This window comes from Gopherus evgoodei, chromosome 4 (assembly GCF_007399415.2).
Source record: "Gopherus evgoodei ecotype Sinaloan lineage chromosome 4, rGopEvg1_v1.p, whole genome shotgun sequence".
Classification (NCBI taxonomy): domain Eukaryota; kingdom Metazoa; phylum Chordata; order Testudines; family Testudinidae; genus Gopherus; species Gopherus evgoodei.
Genome location: NC_044325.1, coordinates 133,400,684 through 133,415,614, shown reverse-complemented (window position 1 = coordinate 133,415,614; position 14,931 = coordinate 133,400,684). Strand labels below are relative to the sequence as shown.

General features: G+C 52.2%; 1 protein-coding gene across 1 annotated transcript in view; it reads left to right on the top strand.

Moving 5' to 3' along the window:
• The window catches only part of LGR6 (leucine rich repeat containing G protein-coupled receptor 6), a 215,936-nt gene that overhangs the window by 147,184 nt on the left and 53,821 nt on the right, over positions 1-14,931 (top strand). The window contains exon 6 of the mRNA XM_030561167.1: positions 5,048-5,119. Within this exon, the coding sequence (XP_030417027.1) occupies positions 5,048-5,119 (72 nt within the window). The remainder of the gene's footprint in view (positions 1-5,047; positions 5,120-14,931) is intronic.

The window sequence follows — 14,931 nt, the reverse complement described above, 5'->3', positions numbered from 1 at the left end:
CCAGTGGCTGTGCTCAGATTCTATTCATCAGGGCCCTGCTAATGCCAGGAACATCTCACAGGATTTCCTCCCCTTGCCATCAGGGAGCTCAGCCCCATTCTTAGCTTTCTTTCAGCATCCTGAATCCCATATAGAGCTGGATGGGAAATATTTTCCCCTATGAGAATTTGTGAGATTTTGCCCCATGATCCTGGCTTGCAAAAAGTGATGGATGTATTTGTAAACAGGCAGCTAAAGTTTGTCCATTGACTTCAAGGGGAGCAGGATGAGCAGAAAGGTTTCTCATGGAATTGATCTGTTAATTTTGTCAAAACCTGCCTCCAGAGAGCACCATGTACGTGCGCAGGAGTAAAATATCTCAAGTCTCCTCAAACCAGCTGTAATTTACCAGGCAGAACTGACTCTCTGAGCCGGGCTTGAACTGACAGACACTGGAGAAGCTGCAATTCCACTTGCTGAAGTAATTTGTTTAACATGGATGGGAAGAGGGCAGAAGGAAAGAGGAGTTCATCTCTTCAATTATTTCCCATTCCAGCTCACATTATGAGTCAGTCTCCTGTGATTGTTTTTTCAGTGTTCTCCGGTAGCAACCACTAGAGTGAAGGCCGGGCTGCAGTTTCCATTATAACCCCGCTTTTTCAAGCACTCACAGCTTTCTCTACAACAGCAACAACAAAAATATGTCTTTGGGGCTTGGAACTTTCTTTGCTTGGTCTCCAAACATCTTCAAGCCAAGTTTAAGTAAAATCGGCTCAATGTTTGTTTCATTCCTCTTCAGTGATATGAATGAAACTGACGGGATCCTGCATCTCAAACATTTCTAAACCTAGGCATTGCCAGTCGGGCTTCATTTCTGGTCCTAGTGAATGGCCAGGTTGTGCCACCTTTACTCACATTCAGTCATCATGATGGCACATCCCAAAGGGATGTCGCCTCCTTGGAGATGGAGCGCCACCTGGATCAAACTCTATCTAGGACATTCAGTGGTCTCACTTTACTTTGCTCCTCAAGTGATCCCCTTGAAATGGATGGAAGGATTGGATGAGAAAGCTGCTACCTAATAGGAGTGAGGGAATCAGAATCTGGCCCCATAGGAGGAAGATAGCTGTTTTTAAAGTCATGAATGTTCCAAGTCAAGGCGTATTCACATGAGTGGGTGAGAAGACATTACCTATTTTTTTCTCTTTGTGATTCCCTATAAAGGTGTAGAACACTGCCCAGGATGCCTCTGTTAAGACTGCCTGAGTTGAGAGAGGATCCGTAACAAGACCTTCATTTCCTCAACCTGTCTGTCCAAATGAAAGCTCTGCATTCTGTACGGCTCTCTGCCAGCCCCTCCTAAGGGAATGCTACTTAATACATCATGTGCCGGACCTAGAAGATGAGTAATTTGAGGCAGGATCCCAGGGGGATTGAGGTCCACAGCTGAGGACCCGCCACATCTGGAGCCAGAAATGTTGTCCCTGCTATCTGAACTGCAAGCCCTGTCTTTTCTATTTCCTCATGCCCATCCTTGTCATTTCAAATGAACACATGCACTATAGGATTGGGGTTCTGTTCTGTACCTCACTCCTTTGGCATCCCCCATCCCTGGGAACATGCATTGAGACACTAGCTACAGTTGATCCAAACCTTTGGCTTGGCAAGTGCAGTATCCAAGTTTAGAGGGACTCAAACGACTGGCGTCATCTTGGTGTGAAAGCTCAAAGTGATGTAAGGGCAACTTGATCTGAAAATGCCCCATAAAATTTGATGGAGGAAACCATCTGGACGTGGAACATATTTTTTTTTGACAAAGAGAAATAGCTCCTCTAATCTCCTGACTTGGATTTTTATCTAAATCTTTCTCCTCCTCAGAGAATCACAATTGATCCAAGTTTTCTTGCAGCTGCTTTTTACTCTCCCCCACTTACCTCTGGGAGCAGCCAGTAAATTTTCCTGTACTGCCCCACCCCCATGTCTCCCCCAAATCTGTGTGTTCTCATCAGAATGACTAGATGGAAATGTGCTTCTCTGGGAGAGTCGAGCTGGTTTCCAAACTGTGCTCCGATCATCCCAACCCTCCATTTAACTACCACACAGAGCCTGCCTCCTCCCCAGCTCATAAATCCTCCTGCTTTTACCATGGAACATTTGGCACTGGGAAGCTCGGTGATGCTGCCTGCACTCGAATCCAGGTGCAGTGAGAAATTTTTTTTCTGAGCCAAGGCAGATTTAGAGCAAGCACAAGTAACGCAAATATCATTGATCCACCTGCTAGCGCGGCCCCAGGCCATTTTAAAGAGGCTGTATTATAGAATACAATAGGTTGTGTTCCAGAACGCAGACGGGGAAGAGACTGACCATAAATTCTGTGGTAATAGATTAATGCTTTACGTCACAGCAGATACAGAATCTGTCTGCGTCTGAATGTGAGGGGCTTGGTATTTATCAGGGGCAAGGTCCCAGGCACATAAAAGTGAAGTGGAACACAGCGAATATTCTGTGCCCCTGAGCTGCTACTAGACTGGTGAGTCCTTACTCATGTGAGAAGCCCAACTGGAATCAAGGGCACTACTCAGGTGAGCAAGGACTTGCAGTCTGTCCCCTTGGCGTTGCCTTCTCTGCTTCACAGCATGTCCCCGGGGCCCAGGATCCATCTGTCTGGACTGAAAAGATCACAGGAGTAGGATTCTGGAGCGCTATGCCTTGTTTCAGCCAGCGGGGGCACTCACTGACTGGAATGGGAGTTGTGTGGCTAATACCCATGCACGCACTCAGACAGCCGCTGACAACTTGGAAGGAAGAATCCAGTAACACAGATCCTGGTTCTGCCAAAAATGAAGAGAGAGGCCTGGCCTGCCCTTAAAATGTACGTTGATCTAGCTCCAGCACTCTGAACACTGTAACTAGGATGCCCTTGCTGCAGTGTAGACACAGCTAGGCCAATGGCACACTGCTTCCATCGACCTAGCTACTATCACCCAGGGAAGTGGTTTTCCTAGAGCCTGTAAGCTACATCTACACTATGGGGTTATATCAGAACAGCGGCAGTAACATAGCTCTGTCGCTATAGTCCCTGTAGTGTAGACAGAAATAACACACAGGACTTTCCAATGGGAACCCATGGGACTGTACCATGCCTAGGGTCTCAAGGACAGATGTAATACCGGAGACTTTACTGCCCTTACAATAGGGATGGCACACAGATCTCCAGCAGCAGAATTAGCCCAGATGGACTTCATAACGCACGGGCCCTCAAGCATCAGAAATAACACACACAGTGAACAATACATGGCACTGGGACAAAAGACAATGAAGGGAGGAGAAAAGCGGGTAAGATTTGCTGATGCAGTGTGGATAAGGCACATCAGAATGTCATGTTAGCCACTCGGCTCCAGGGTTAGACATTTTTAAAGCATTAAACTGAAGATAACCTTGATTGCAGTCAAACTGGAGTAAATCCAGAAGTCTAAATCTGGAAGTATTTCCATCTTTCTGCAAGCAAGAGATAATAAAGCTGTGACTGTAGACATCATGGCACTGAACTAAAAGACCAAGACTCATGGGGCTCAGAGGTTTTATTTTCTTTATTTCGAAAACACTTCTAGGTAAATGCAGCCTGGATTCCACCCATGCATTGAGCTCAGTGGGGCAAGGGAGGCAAATGAGGACAGGGCTTTGGGCCATAGTCAGTGTAACATTCATTGCAGAAGAAGATCTGTGCTTAGTCTACTTGGATCCACCCATGGGGCCTAATACTATGAATGGTTGTTGAAGGTGCTCGACCAGATAGGGCCCAGCATGAGTTAGCCATGTTGGCTTGAGCTTTTCAGAGCCCAGGGCTTCCTAGTAAAATGAATGGGAATTGGGCATCCAAGCCCACTAAAGAGCTTGGGAAATCTCTGCCTTAGATCCCACAGTGGTGCGAATTGCACGAGAGGCGTGAGCTGGGCAGTAAGCTCTTTTGTCCGTGTTGCAGTTGTGCAGCTTGGCACTGAGTGGTTGTGCAAACTGAGTGTCATTTGCCAACAGGCATATGGCAGGAGAGGCAATTCACAGGATGGTGTCCCAGAAAGGGCCAAATTAGAGAAGGTGCGTGGGAGGGTGCTGAACTGCTGTAACACATGCTATCTTCTAGCCCCAAGTGTCTCGGCGACACTGGCTTAGGCCCCTCCAGCTCGCTCAGACTCACTTCTGTGCTTTCTCCTGAACCTCCACCCGGAGCATATGTCCCCTTTTCCTACACCCCAGGCACACCGGGAACCTGCATCACTCAGAATGTAGGCAGCTCTCATTTCAGCAAAGGAAGGGCCGGCAGGCTACTTACCCCTGACCTTTGGGGATTTACCACAATGGGCCAGGCAGTAATGCGGGGTTTAAAGACTTTTCCATGGTAAAGGGAAAAGGAAATGCCTGAGTAAGGGCTGGAACTGAGCCTATTGTGGTAGAGATAACGTTAGAGATAGCGGAGGGCAAACCCGCTGACTAAGAAGAAAGTAGGCCACTGAGCACTGGCCTTATGCTGTATCATCCACCTCAGCAGTTATCAACCAGGGATCTGGGGCCCCCTGGGCGGCTGCAGGCAGGGTTCAGGGGTTCCGCCAAGTGTGGCCAGCATTAGACTCATTAGGGCCAAGGGCAGCCCAGCTGCTCGGGACTGCAGCCAGGGGCCCCACCACCCGGGGCTGAAGCCAAAGCCTGAGCAACTTAGCTTTGCGGGGGGCCCTGTGGCGTGGGGCCCAGGCAATTGCCTGGCTTGCTACCCCCTAACACTGGTCCTGGCTTTTATATGCAGAAACCAGTTGTGGCTGTGGAGTTTTTATAGCATGTTGGGGGAGAGGGGGCTCAGAAAGAGAAAGAGAACCTCTGATCTACCTTGCTGTTGTTTGCTGCACCCTGTGGCCATCCTGAAAGCCTAGTGGTTTAGCGACTCTCTGCAAAGCACCCTTTGTGCACGAAGCAGCACTCAGCTCTCTCAGTGCCCCTGCGCCGTCCCCGCTCAGGGGCTGCTGAAGAAAGACCAGTTGAGTTCGGCCCCATTTAAACATCTCCATTTTCTCTGCAGGCACCTGCACAACAACCGGATCCAGAGCCTGGGGATCAACAGCTTTGAAGGGCTGCACAGCCTGGAAACTCTGTGAGTGGCCCGTTTTCTCTTCGGCAGGGAATAATGCCCATTTTCTCTTCTCTGGATCCCTGCCAGCTTGCTAGCAGTGGAGCCAACATGGGTGCTGTATGTATCCATGCCAGGCCTAGGGGCTAAGCGCAACTCAGGTGCATGGGGGATGGGGAATGTGCCTTGGAGGGGCGTTCCAATTAAACATGGGGTTACTGGAAGGAGGTGGCGTGTTTTGTAGCCTGTTTGCTGCTTCGTGTTATGTTATCGTGCTTCCTTGTAACGGCAGCCCCTGGAGGAAAGTGCTTTGAGACTGAGCAATTCCACCCGGTCTCATAGCCCATTAGCTGCTCTCCAGCTCCACTATTCCCCCACAAACTGCAGGGCCTGGCATGCATACAGCTGCAAACCAGGTTGGGGAGCCAGACCAGGCCCCTAAACACACTGGCTACACCCCCACGGGGGTACAGCATGATGACCGTTATCATGATCTGCTGCTCTGCCCCGGTCTCTTATCCCATCAGTGCCCCCTGAGTACTCACCTAACTTTTCACCAGTCGTCAGCCTCAGCCACCCAGCTGTCAACACCTCATATGCCAGCTCTGCTCACTCTCCCACCGTCTGGAAATCGAGGCCTTCTACGGGCTCTCAAGCTGGACACCCAAAAATGAAGGCCAGTTAAAAAATCAGTGTCCGGGGCTGAAAAATCTTGGCCAAGGTATTTTACAAGCATTTTATGCCACCCGAACCAAGGACTGTCTTTTGGGCAGGTTGTACAAAGCACAATGGAGCCCTGTTCTTGGTTGGTCCCTAGCCACTATTGTAATAACCATGATTCTTATTAATAATAATGATGATGAAACAGACAAATTCTCCTGTACAATCTGTCCTGCGGGCAGGCTAGCATTGGCCTAGACTCCAAGGTTCTTGTAAGTCAGGCATGGATCTGTTGTAGGACAGGAACTCCATCAGAAAACAGGACTGCTCTTAGCTACTGGCCCTGGGGTGTTGCTGAACTTCAGGAGAGCATGTAAAGCCTTGCCCGGGAGGAGTCCACGCAGCTGCCCTGTGAATGGCCCGGGTTTAATGGGCCGTGCACTGGCCTCATGTGAAAAACAAAAAAACAAACAAATAAGTCCAGGCTCCATAATGTCTGAGCAGGCGGCTTCTTGCCCTCAGTTGCACAGAAACTTCTCCTTCTGTGCTGGTCTTGGGCAGAACCCAGCAAAAGAAGGGGAAAAGGGATGGGAATAAACAGAGAGACGACGTGTCCTGTCATAAAAGTGTCGCTCAGAGAGACACGGCCTGTTCTGTGCTCAGTGGGAAGCTGCTCAGATACTGCAGGCAAACTGCTGGGCCCAGATCATCAAAGGTATTTAGGTGCCTAACTCCCATTGAGGCCTAAATACCTTTGAGGAGCTGAGCCGTGGTCCCTAGGTGTAGTCCCCAGAGGGCTAGGGGCAAGGCAGTCTCAGGAAATGTACTCTCCATGGCATTTGGGCCGACAGAGCCCGAGGCACCCAAAACAGGGAGGAGGATGTTAGACTTTGGTACTGGTGGCTTGGTCTCCTCTGGATTGCCACTGGAGGTGCCTGTGTGTACTTATAACGGAACCAAGAGGCACTCAGTTACCATGGCAGTGGGCGTGGGGCGTGTACCAAGAGAAAGAGAGGCTAGGTTAGATTCTAAGACAGGCACATTATAGATCAGTGAAAGGAAGCCGAGTCACACATGGGGTGAGGGGAGGCCGCCATCAATGTGACGTCTCCGCTGTCTGAGTGTTCCATGTGTGTCCCTCACCATGGCATCTGATCACCAGCCCGGCCTAGGGCCTGCTTGTGGCAGTTCTTTGTGTTCAACTGTTTGCTTGGACGATGTCAGTGTAGACCAGATGGAACCTTCGCTTCATGGATTACAGCCTCCCCAGAACCCCCTCCTCCCAAAACATAACACCCAATGTACAACAGAGGGGGAAAGAATCGGAGACCAGCTGGGAGAAGAGAAATCTTTGTGCGTACAGCTCATTTCCCACTGTCTGGGGTTTGTGTGTGTGGCGTGCAAAGCCAGGGTAGTTTGCTGTGACGATTGCATGGTGGAGGCATCAAGGCATCTCACATTAATGGCCAAGAGCCGCCCACTGGTCAGCCGGCTCCAGCTATTTCATTGTCCAGATTCGTTTCAAGCCCCAGGTGACACCTTTCCTTGGACTGGCATGTGCATTGCTCTAGATTCTCATCTCCCTTCAGGCAGCGCCATGGGGACAGAGTCTAGCTGTAAAGTAGCCAGTGGAAATGGGAGAGGGGCGCTCCCTGCTGGCACATATCCCCTAGGAACCAATGACAGTGGCATACATTACACCAGCCTCCTGCTCAAGCCAACCTGGGGTAACCCAGCCCAGCTGGCTTTCTGCCCCCTCTCCTGTGCAGAGCTCAACATCGGGGGGAAATAGATAGTATCAAAGTCCAGGAGACCACTGATCCTGAAAACAGGTGCAGCATGGGACTAGGCTGAGCAAGCTCCTGCCACTGTCCTTCCCCACAGCTGGAGGATCCCTCTCTTTGTCTCCCTCATCTCCTGACCCCCAGGGAATTACCAGTCAGGCACCACCTCTGTGGCTGGAGAGTCGTTGCTTTGTCAACTGATCCAAAGAGCCCTCTTGTTGCGTCTCCTCCTTTCTTCCAGGCTCCTACCTGGGGTGCACAGGAGTGAGGATAAGGAGTGTGCCCAGAGCGTCTGCCCATGCATACCCCTTTGCTGTTGCAATCACAGTTCCTGAGTGCACCACTGGGGGGCACATCTTATTCCCCAAAGGGCAGGGCTGGTCCATTGGCGCTGGCGCTGCACTCCACAAAAGGGGTGTAGCAGTGGGAGCCCACGTCTTGAGCTGTGGGGTGCTGTGGGAGTGTTCTGTGATCTGGCCACTAGACCACACTGCCTCCCCTTTGGACACGTCCTTTAAACTTCTTCGTCTTGCCTCCAGTGCAGGCTGGGGATATTTTGCTAATCTCACATGTGGTCTTTAACCTATTTTTCAGTATTTCATGGGCCAAATTCTGCTCCAAGTTATTTTATGGGTGTAACACTAGTGAAGTCAATAAGATGGCCAGGGTGTTGCTCAGAGCAGAATCTGCTCCGGTGTTTCCAAGAGGTGTGTTTTATTCCATTGCGGATATGGAGCTATGTGCCCTGTTGTTATGGCTACTACTTCTAAAGCTCAGCAGGGGTAAAGACATTTTGGGTGGGGTTTTCAAAGACACTGATGGGAGCTAGTTACCCAGCTCCCAGAGCTGGAGATTCCCCACCACGTCTGGACAGCTGGTTGGCCAGGACAGGCAGGGAGAGGGGTTGTACTTTGTAAAATACAATCAGATCTTTTACATCAGCAGTTCTCAAACTGTGGGTCGGGGCCCCAAAGTGAGTCACGACCCCATTTTACTGGGTTCATCAGAGTTGGCTTAGACTTGCTGGGGCCCAGGGCCTGGGGTCCAAGCCAAAGCCCGAGAGATTCAGCCCTGGGTGGCAGGGCTCAGGTACAGGCCCCTTGGCTGGGGCTGAAGCCCTTGGGCTTCGGTTTTGACCCCTTGCCCACCCGCGGTGGTGGGGCTCAGGCTTTGGCTTTGCCCTGCCCCTCCCTGCCACCTCCACCACCTGGGGCGATGGGACTCGAGCGGATACAGGCTTTGGTCCCCACTCCTGGGGTCGTGTAGTAATTTCTGTTGTCAGAAGGGAGTCGCAGTGCAATGAAGTTTGAGAAGCTCCGTTTTATATTCAAGAGAGAAATGGCTCTGATTGCTCTGTGCAGTCCCTCCGCAGCTCGGAGCGGGAGGCATTCAGGAATTCTCCTGTACGTGCCCAATCTGTGCACAGACAGATCACAGTGAGAACTCCCTTTGGGCACAGACTGCTGGAAAGAGGTAAAGAGAAAGTGGGGCTGTGAGCTCCCCTCCTCTGCCAGCCTAATGAGTAGCGCCCAACAGAGCCAGGGCAGCCATTCATTGCCCCCTTCACAAGGGGTGTGCAAATGGCACGATAGAGCAGCAGCCCCCCTATCCCAGGTGCTCAGGAAGGCGCAGACACCAAAACGTGGCAGGAGAAAGTGGTAGACGAAAACGTTTGCCCCACAGCCTTGCTACTCTGATGTTGGTCTATCTCCAGTTATTACCCTCGAAGGTTTTCATGTGAGCAACTTACTAGAAGGATATTTTCCCCTCTGGCTAGCCCAAACCTTCATTATTTAGACATCTCTCATGCAACATAACAGGAGGGAAGATAAAACCTTTATCTCTCATGTGGTTTGGCATCCGTTCCAAGCCTCTTGGAGAAACCCAGTGAGGCGTGTCTGCTAAGACTCCCAAGGAGACCGGGGGTAAATCACAGAGCTCAAGAGATCTTATGTGCCACATTCTTTATATAGCACCTTTGACATGAGTATGAGAAAAGAGTAGTATTCCTTTAAATAGGTTGTGAGCCCTCTAATGGTGCTCACTGTGTTCTAGAAGCTGTAGTTAGGCCTGGCATATATATTGTGTATTGTTAGTAAACACAGTTATTTGGACTCCACTGGGCTGTGAATTTTCTGTTTGGTATGATGCTGTGTAAAGAGCAAAAGCTGCCTCCTTTAATGCCAAAGAGCTGGGCAAGAGTTACTAAGAAAACAACGAACCACAATAGGAATAACAGAGGGCAAAAGCCAGCAGCTGGTAGCTCCCCCTGCAAAGGTAAGGCTGGGTTATGGGGAGAGGAGAGGGCAGAATCATAGGGCAGGAGGCTTTGGGTTGAGCTGGCAAGAGGTGAAAGGAAGGAGCCAAGTGGTGCTAAGGAAAACCAGGAGCTTTTAGAAAGAGCAGAAGTGAGGAGTGTCAAAAGCCAAGACGCCAGCCACAGCGTTAGCCTGGGTAGCAAGTCCTGTTGGCCTTGTAAAACATACCCCAGAATGTACCACGTTTGGGGCTGTAAAACACAAACCGTACAGCGCTGGGGCGACACACACATGTTAACTCAAGTTTCAATCCCCCCAGCCCAATTCTGCTGTGGCTCATCCCTCCCCCCCGCCCCCCCCCCCCCACCCCAGAGCAAGGGAAGCGTCTCTTTTTTCTACAGGGACTCATTGTTCTTCACAGGAGCCCACATTGCAAAAGACCCAGGGAGGAGGGCAGCTGAGGGAGGGGAGAGATTTTTGCCTCCATCCTGTTACGATTTTGTCACAGAGAAGACAAAGCTTCTTAGCCAAAGCTGCAAGAAGGGGCATTTGTGGCCCATGGTGCCGGCTCCCATCCCATCCGTGGCAAGGAGATGGGTTTCGGCAAGCCGGCAGGGCCTCTGATACGCTAATGAGGGAGAGAGGTAGCATAGCAGGGATTCCAGCATGTCTGCGAACTTGGATGCCTCTCAACTGAAAATTGGCTTTGGCTGGAGCCCTCAAACAGCACCGTCTGACAGGGAAAGGGGCTTGGCTCTGGTGTGCCCATGGGCCTGCGGAGCTCATGGGCCTCCCTCAGCTCCCGGCTTGCTTTATACTGCAAGCCGGGCAGTGGCTGTGCGCACCTTGCTGTGCGTTATGGCTGGTTGCAGGCCAGCCTCAGGGCTGGCTGAGATCAGGGCCCTGTTGCACTGGGCACTGCCCCAAAGAGCTCACCCTGGAAATAGACCTGGCAGGCAAAGTGAGGGGAAAGGGTAGGTCACTCCATCAGAGCGGTGTCAGGTGCCATGGCTCTCTGGGGGAGGGATGAGCTTACTGGACAGAAATGGGAAGGGAGGCTTAGCAGAGAGGGGAAATGCAGAGTAGGGGAGCAGAGAACATGGTAGGAAGGACAGTTCTCAATGGGTGTTTGCAGAGCACTGTCGAAGGGCTACAGAAGTGACCTGAGAGAGAGAGGGGTGAAGAAGGGTGGGGAGCAGGCAGTGCCCTGGGGCTGCAGGGAACAAAGAGGGCAGGAAGAGCAGAGATGGGGCATAGAGTCGCAGGAGAGAGGGGAGCAGAGGGGAAAGGAGGGGAACGAAGAGGAGATGGGTGGCCCCTTCCAGGCAAAGGAGAGGCAAGAAAATTAGAGGCAGAATGGGAGAAAAGGCAGCGACTGGTGTGGAGAGGGATGGACTCTTCTGTGTAGCTGGGAGAGGCGGCTCTGGGAGGGGTTTAGATGCCAGGGTGATGGGCCCAGCCTATGGACCTCAGTAGACCTGAAGAGAGAAGAGGGGGATAAAAAGACAGGGGAGGGGGAAGTGAGGATGGACCCTCCCAACAGGGAGGTGAGCGAGGGGTGGAGTTATGGCTGCTTCTTTCCTGCCCTTCGGCATAGACATCCAGCATCTCTATATGTGAGGCTCGCTCAGGGGCAGGATTTGGAGATTTCTGCTACGATCTCACCGGCTTCTGGAGATCCTGCAGCTAAATCACTGGAAGGAAAGGTAGCAAATAAGCTACAGTCCTCCCAGACGCCCCTGGAGCTGTCTGGGGAGCACCTGAGCTGTGGCTGGAGGAGAGGGACTGGTACCAGGATCTGGTATCAGTGTCTCCTGTCCTTCCACCTCCACCGACTGTGGTAAAACTGGGGGAGGCAGCGGCCCCCAGCCTACTGCACCCTGGAGGCCTGCGGGTGGAGATGGCATCCCCCTGCAGAGCTGGGGTGGGAGGAGAGGTCCTCAGGCTGCAGCTAAAAGGGAACATGACCAACAGCCACGCCTTTGGCCTGAGTTGCTCTCTGATCCCCCTTACAGACACAGACCCACAAACACCAACACATGCACATTCACCCTATACATCACACACACACCCTACACACGAATGCCAACAATCACACATGTGCCCTATACATCACATGCACACACATCCTATGCATCCCCATGCACACAAACCAACACACGCACATTCCCCGGCCCCCATGTACACACACGCCAGTCCCTTGTTGAAGCACACTTCCCTTCACCCGCTAGCATGGACCGCACAATGCTTTGCAGGACTGGTGGTGGGGCTGTCCCTTCACCCATCTGTAGAAGGCCACAGAGAGTCATGCATTAAGTAGCTGCCCCATTCCTGCCCCATCCCCTGGCCTGACCGTACCACCAGTGCCTCCATGGAAGCTCCAGGATGCTGAGGTCTTTCCTGGACCCAGGACACCTCACTGGTTTGGAGAATACAGCAACCCTACAGCCGGTGACTGGTGTGTGCCTCTCCAGCACTTTGAATCAGTGGTTCCCACCCAACGTGGAGCACGGGGCAGTGTACACAGCGCCCTGCAATTAAGCTTCGTCCCACCTGCCTGGGGTGACCTACTTGTTCCCCATCTCTGCAGCTCCCCAGTCCCTGACACTTCCTCCTCTAATCACAGGTGGGAGATAAATCACTTGGAGGGAACAAACCTTCCCTTGTTTAAAAGCCTTTTAAAAAAAAATAATGTTCATAAATTAAAAACATCTCCCGAAAGGGCTGATCCCAAACCATTTGGCCCCAGGCGTCAGATCTGCCTAACCTTGCCTCACAGGAAGTGCCCTCACCGCAGACTTTCACAACGCGCTGCTCCCATTATGTGGGTAATTAGACGGGCTTTGGAAATGCAGAAAGTAGGGCTGGAACCTACTGATGCTGCTGAATGTTTAGATTTTCTGGGGGGCGGGGGTGGAATGTGCCCTGGGCCACGAAAGCAGGAAGGAGGAAGCTGGGAATCTTCCAGCCGAGACCCCCACAGGATTGACTTAACCCTTTCAGGAACATGGGGCACTTGTCGCTATCTGGGAGAAGCCATTTGCCAAAGGTTGCCCAGGCGCTAGAGCAGAATTTGCCTTCCCCAGTGGTGTATCGGAATCCTGGGCCATGCACACTCAGGACCCCTGGACTGTGCATAGTCATAATCCTTGGGCCATGCACAGTCCGACCCCTGGGAAGTGCACAGTCCGGATCCCTGGGCCATGCACAATTGGGATCCCTGAGCCATGCGCAGTCAGAATCCCTGGGCCGTGTACAGTCGGAATGCCTGGGCCATGCACAGTCGGGACCCCTGAGCTGTGCACAGTCTGGATCACTGCGCCATACACAATTGAGATCCCTGGGCCATGCACAGTCTGGATCCCTGGGCCGTGCACAGTTGGGACCCTGGGCTGTGCACAATCTGCAGATGCAGCTCTAGACAGTCCACAAAACTTCAGTGTGCCTAACCCTCCATGCCCTGGTTCCTGGCATGTGCAGATTTGCAGCATGTAGCGGTGGGGAGCATGCGCTGTCCTCTCAGATACTACATTTCTTAGCACTCATTAGCAGCTATCATCTCATTCTCTCCTCAGTTTCGCCGGCAGAGCATTCAAAAACAAAATTGCTTCTCCCAGAAACCTGCCACCCTACGCAGCTGCCTCATTCGTCTAGCACTAGAGTGTCCACTGCACAGTCAGGATCCCTGCAACATGCAGTCAAAAATCTGTGGGCTGTGCACAGCTTTCTGCAGTGGAGCCCCACAGCTCTCTCTCCCTCCTGACCAGGGTATCTCTAGGCTAAAGAGTTCCCTGCCTTCGCTGGGTTATTCCCTGCAAAAGACAGTCGGTCTAAGCAGATCTATTTCACTTCTGCCCTCAGCCAGTACGCAGTGTAATTGTGCCAGTTATAGGTCACCACACAGTGTATCCTTTGCAAGCATGTATGTTCCTAGGCAAAAGCCCATAAGGTTTCTCCAGGCTATTGCACATTAATGACAGATCTGTCACAACCCCAACTTGAGACCTCTCCTGCCTGATTTTCAGAGGTGCTGAGCGGCCTCGTCAGGTCCAGGTTGAGCTGTGGGCGCTCAGCACTTCCTGACAATCAGTCCTGGAGGGCCTCGCAATTTGTGCACCTAGAAAAGTGAAGCATTCACCTCCCATGGCCCCTGACAAAGACTTTGGCTTAGTGATCCGCTCTGTCGTGGGTACAGCTGGAGAGAGGTTGTTAGCAGCAGGGCAGTTTGGGGGCATATAGAGACAGGGGAAATGCAAGCAGAGACAGGGAGACAGGGAGACAGGCCACCTGTCAGGGAGTTCCCTTCCACTAGTACAGGGTGAGTCTTCAGGGCCACTGCCTGCCGGGCACAGCACCCTGGAGGCTGTGTAAATAACCACTAATAAAGAGAGTGGGAGCCGGGGAAGCTGACTGGAGAATGCACTGTAGCATCGGGAGCGCTCCTGCCGAGCGTTCCATCTGACCCGTCTCTGATTTCCATGGGCCCTTTGCTTCCGACCTGGCATGTGCACATATCTGAGGGCACAGACTGAGCCTCTGGCTTCGCTGATCCAGGGCCGTTAACACCTCTCCTGCCTCGGGATCTTTGGCAACGCCCCTTTGTCCACTCAGAGGGAGCTGGGCTACGCCCCAGTTTCACTTTGCTCTGGAATATGCCCCCAAGGCAGATGCAATATTTGGGGACTGGGAACAAGGAGAACCCCACATGGCACAAGCAGCACTGGAGACAGTAAGCTTGACCCAATGGGTCACGTGTTCCACCCTGAGCTGTTCCTGCTGGTGGAGATGTTCCATGTGGGAGTTCAGGATGATGATCCCTATCCCGAGGGGTAACTGCTCACCCTCATTGCTATTTCTTTCCCCCTTTGGTCCGGAGGAACCCAGTCCTGTCCCCCTGCCACCTCCCCAGTGTGAGCCCCGTCCCATCTCCCCAACTCCCCAGCCTTGCCCGGTCCCATCCCCCCAACTCCCCAGCATTACCGTCCCATCCCTTCCAACTCCCTTACATTATCCCACTCCCATGTGTGACCCCATCCCATTCCCCCAGCATTGCCCCATCCCTTCATCCCCAACTCCCCAGTGTTATTCCATCCATCCACCAGCGTTACCCCATCCCAGCCTCCCAGCTCTCCAG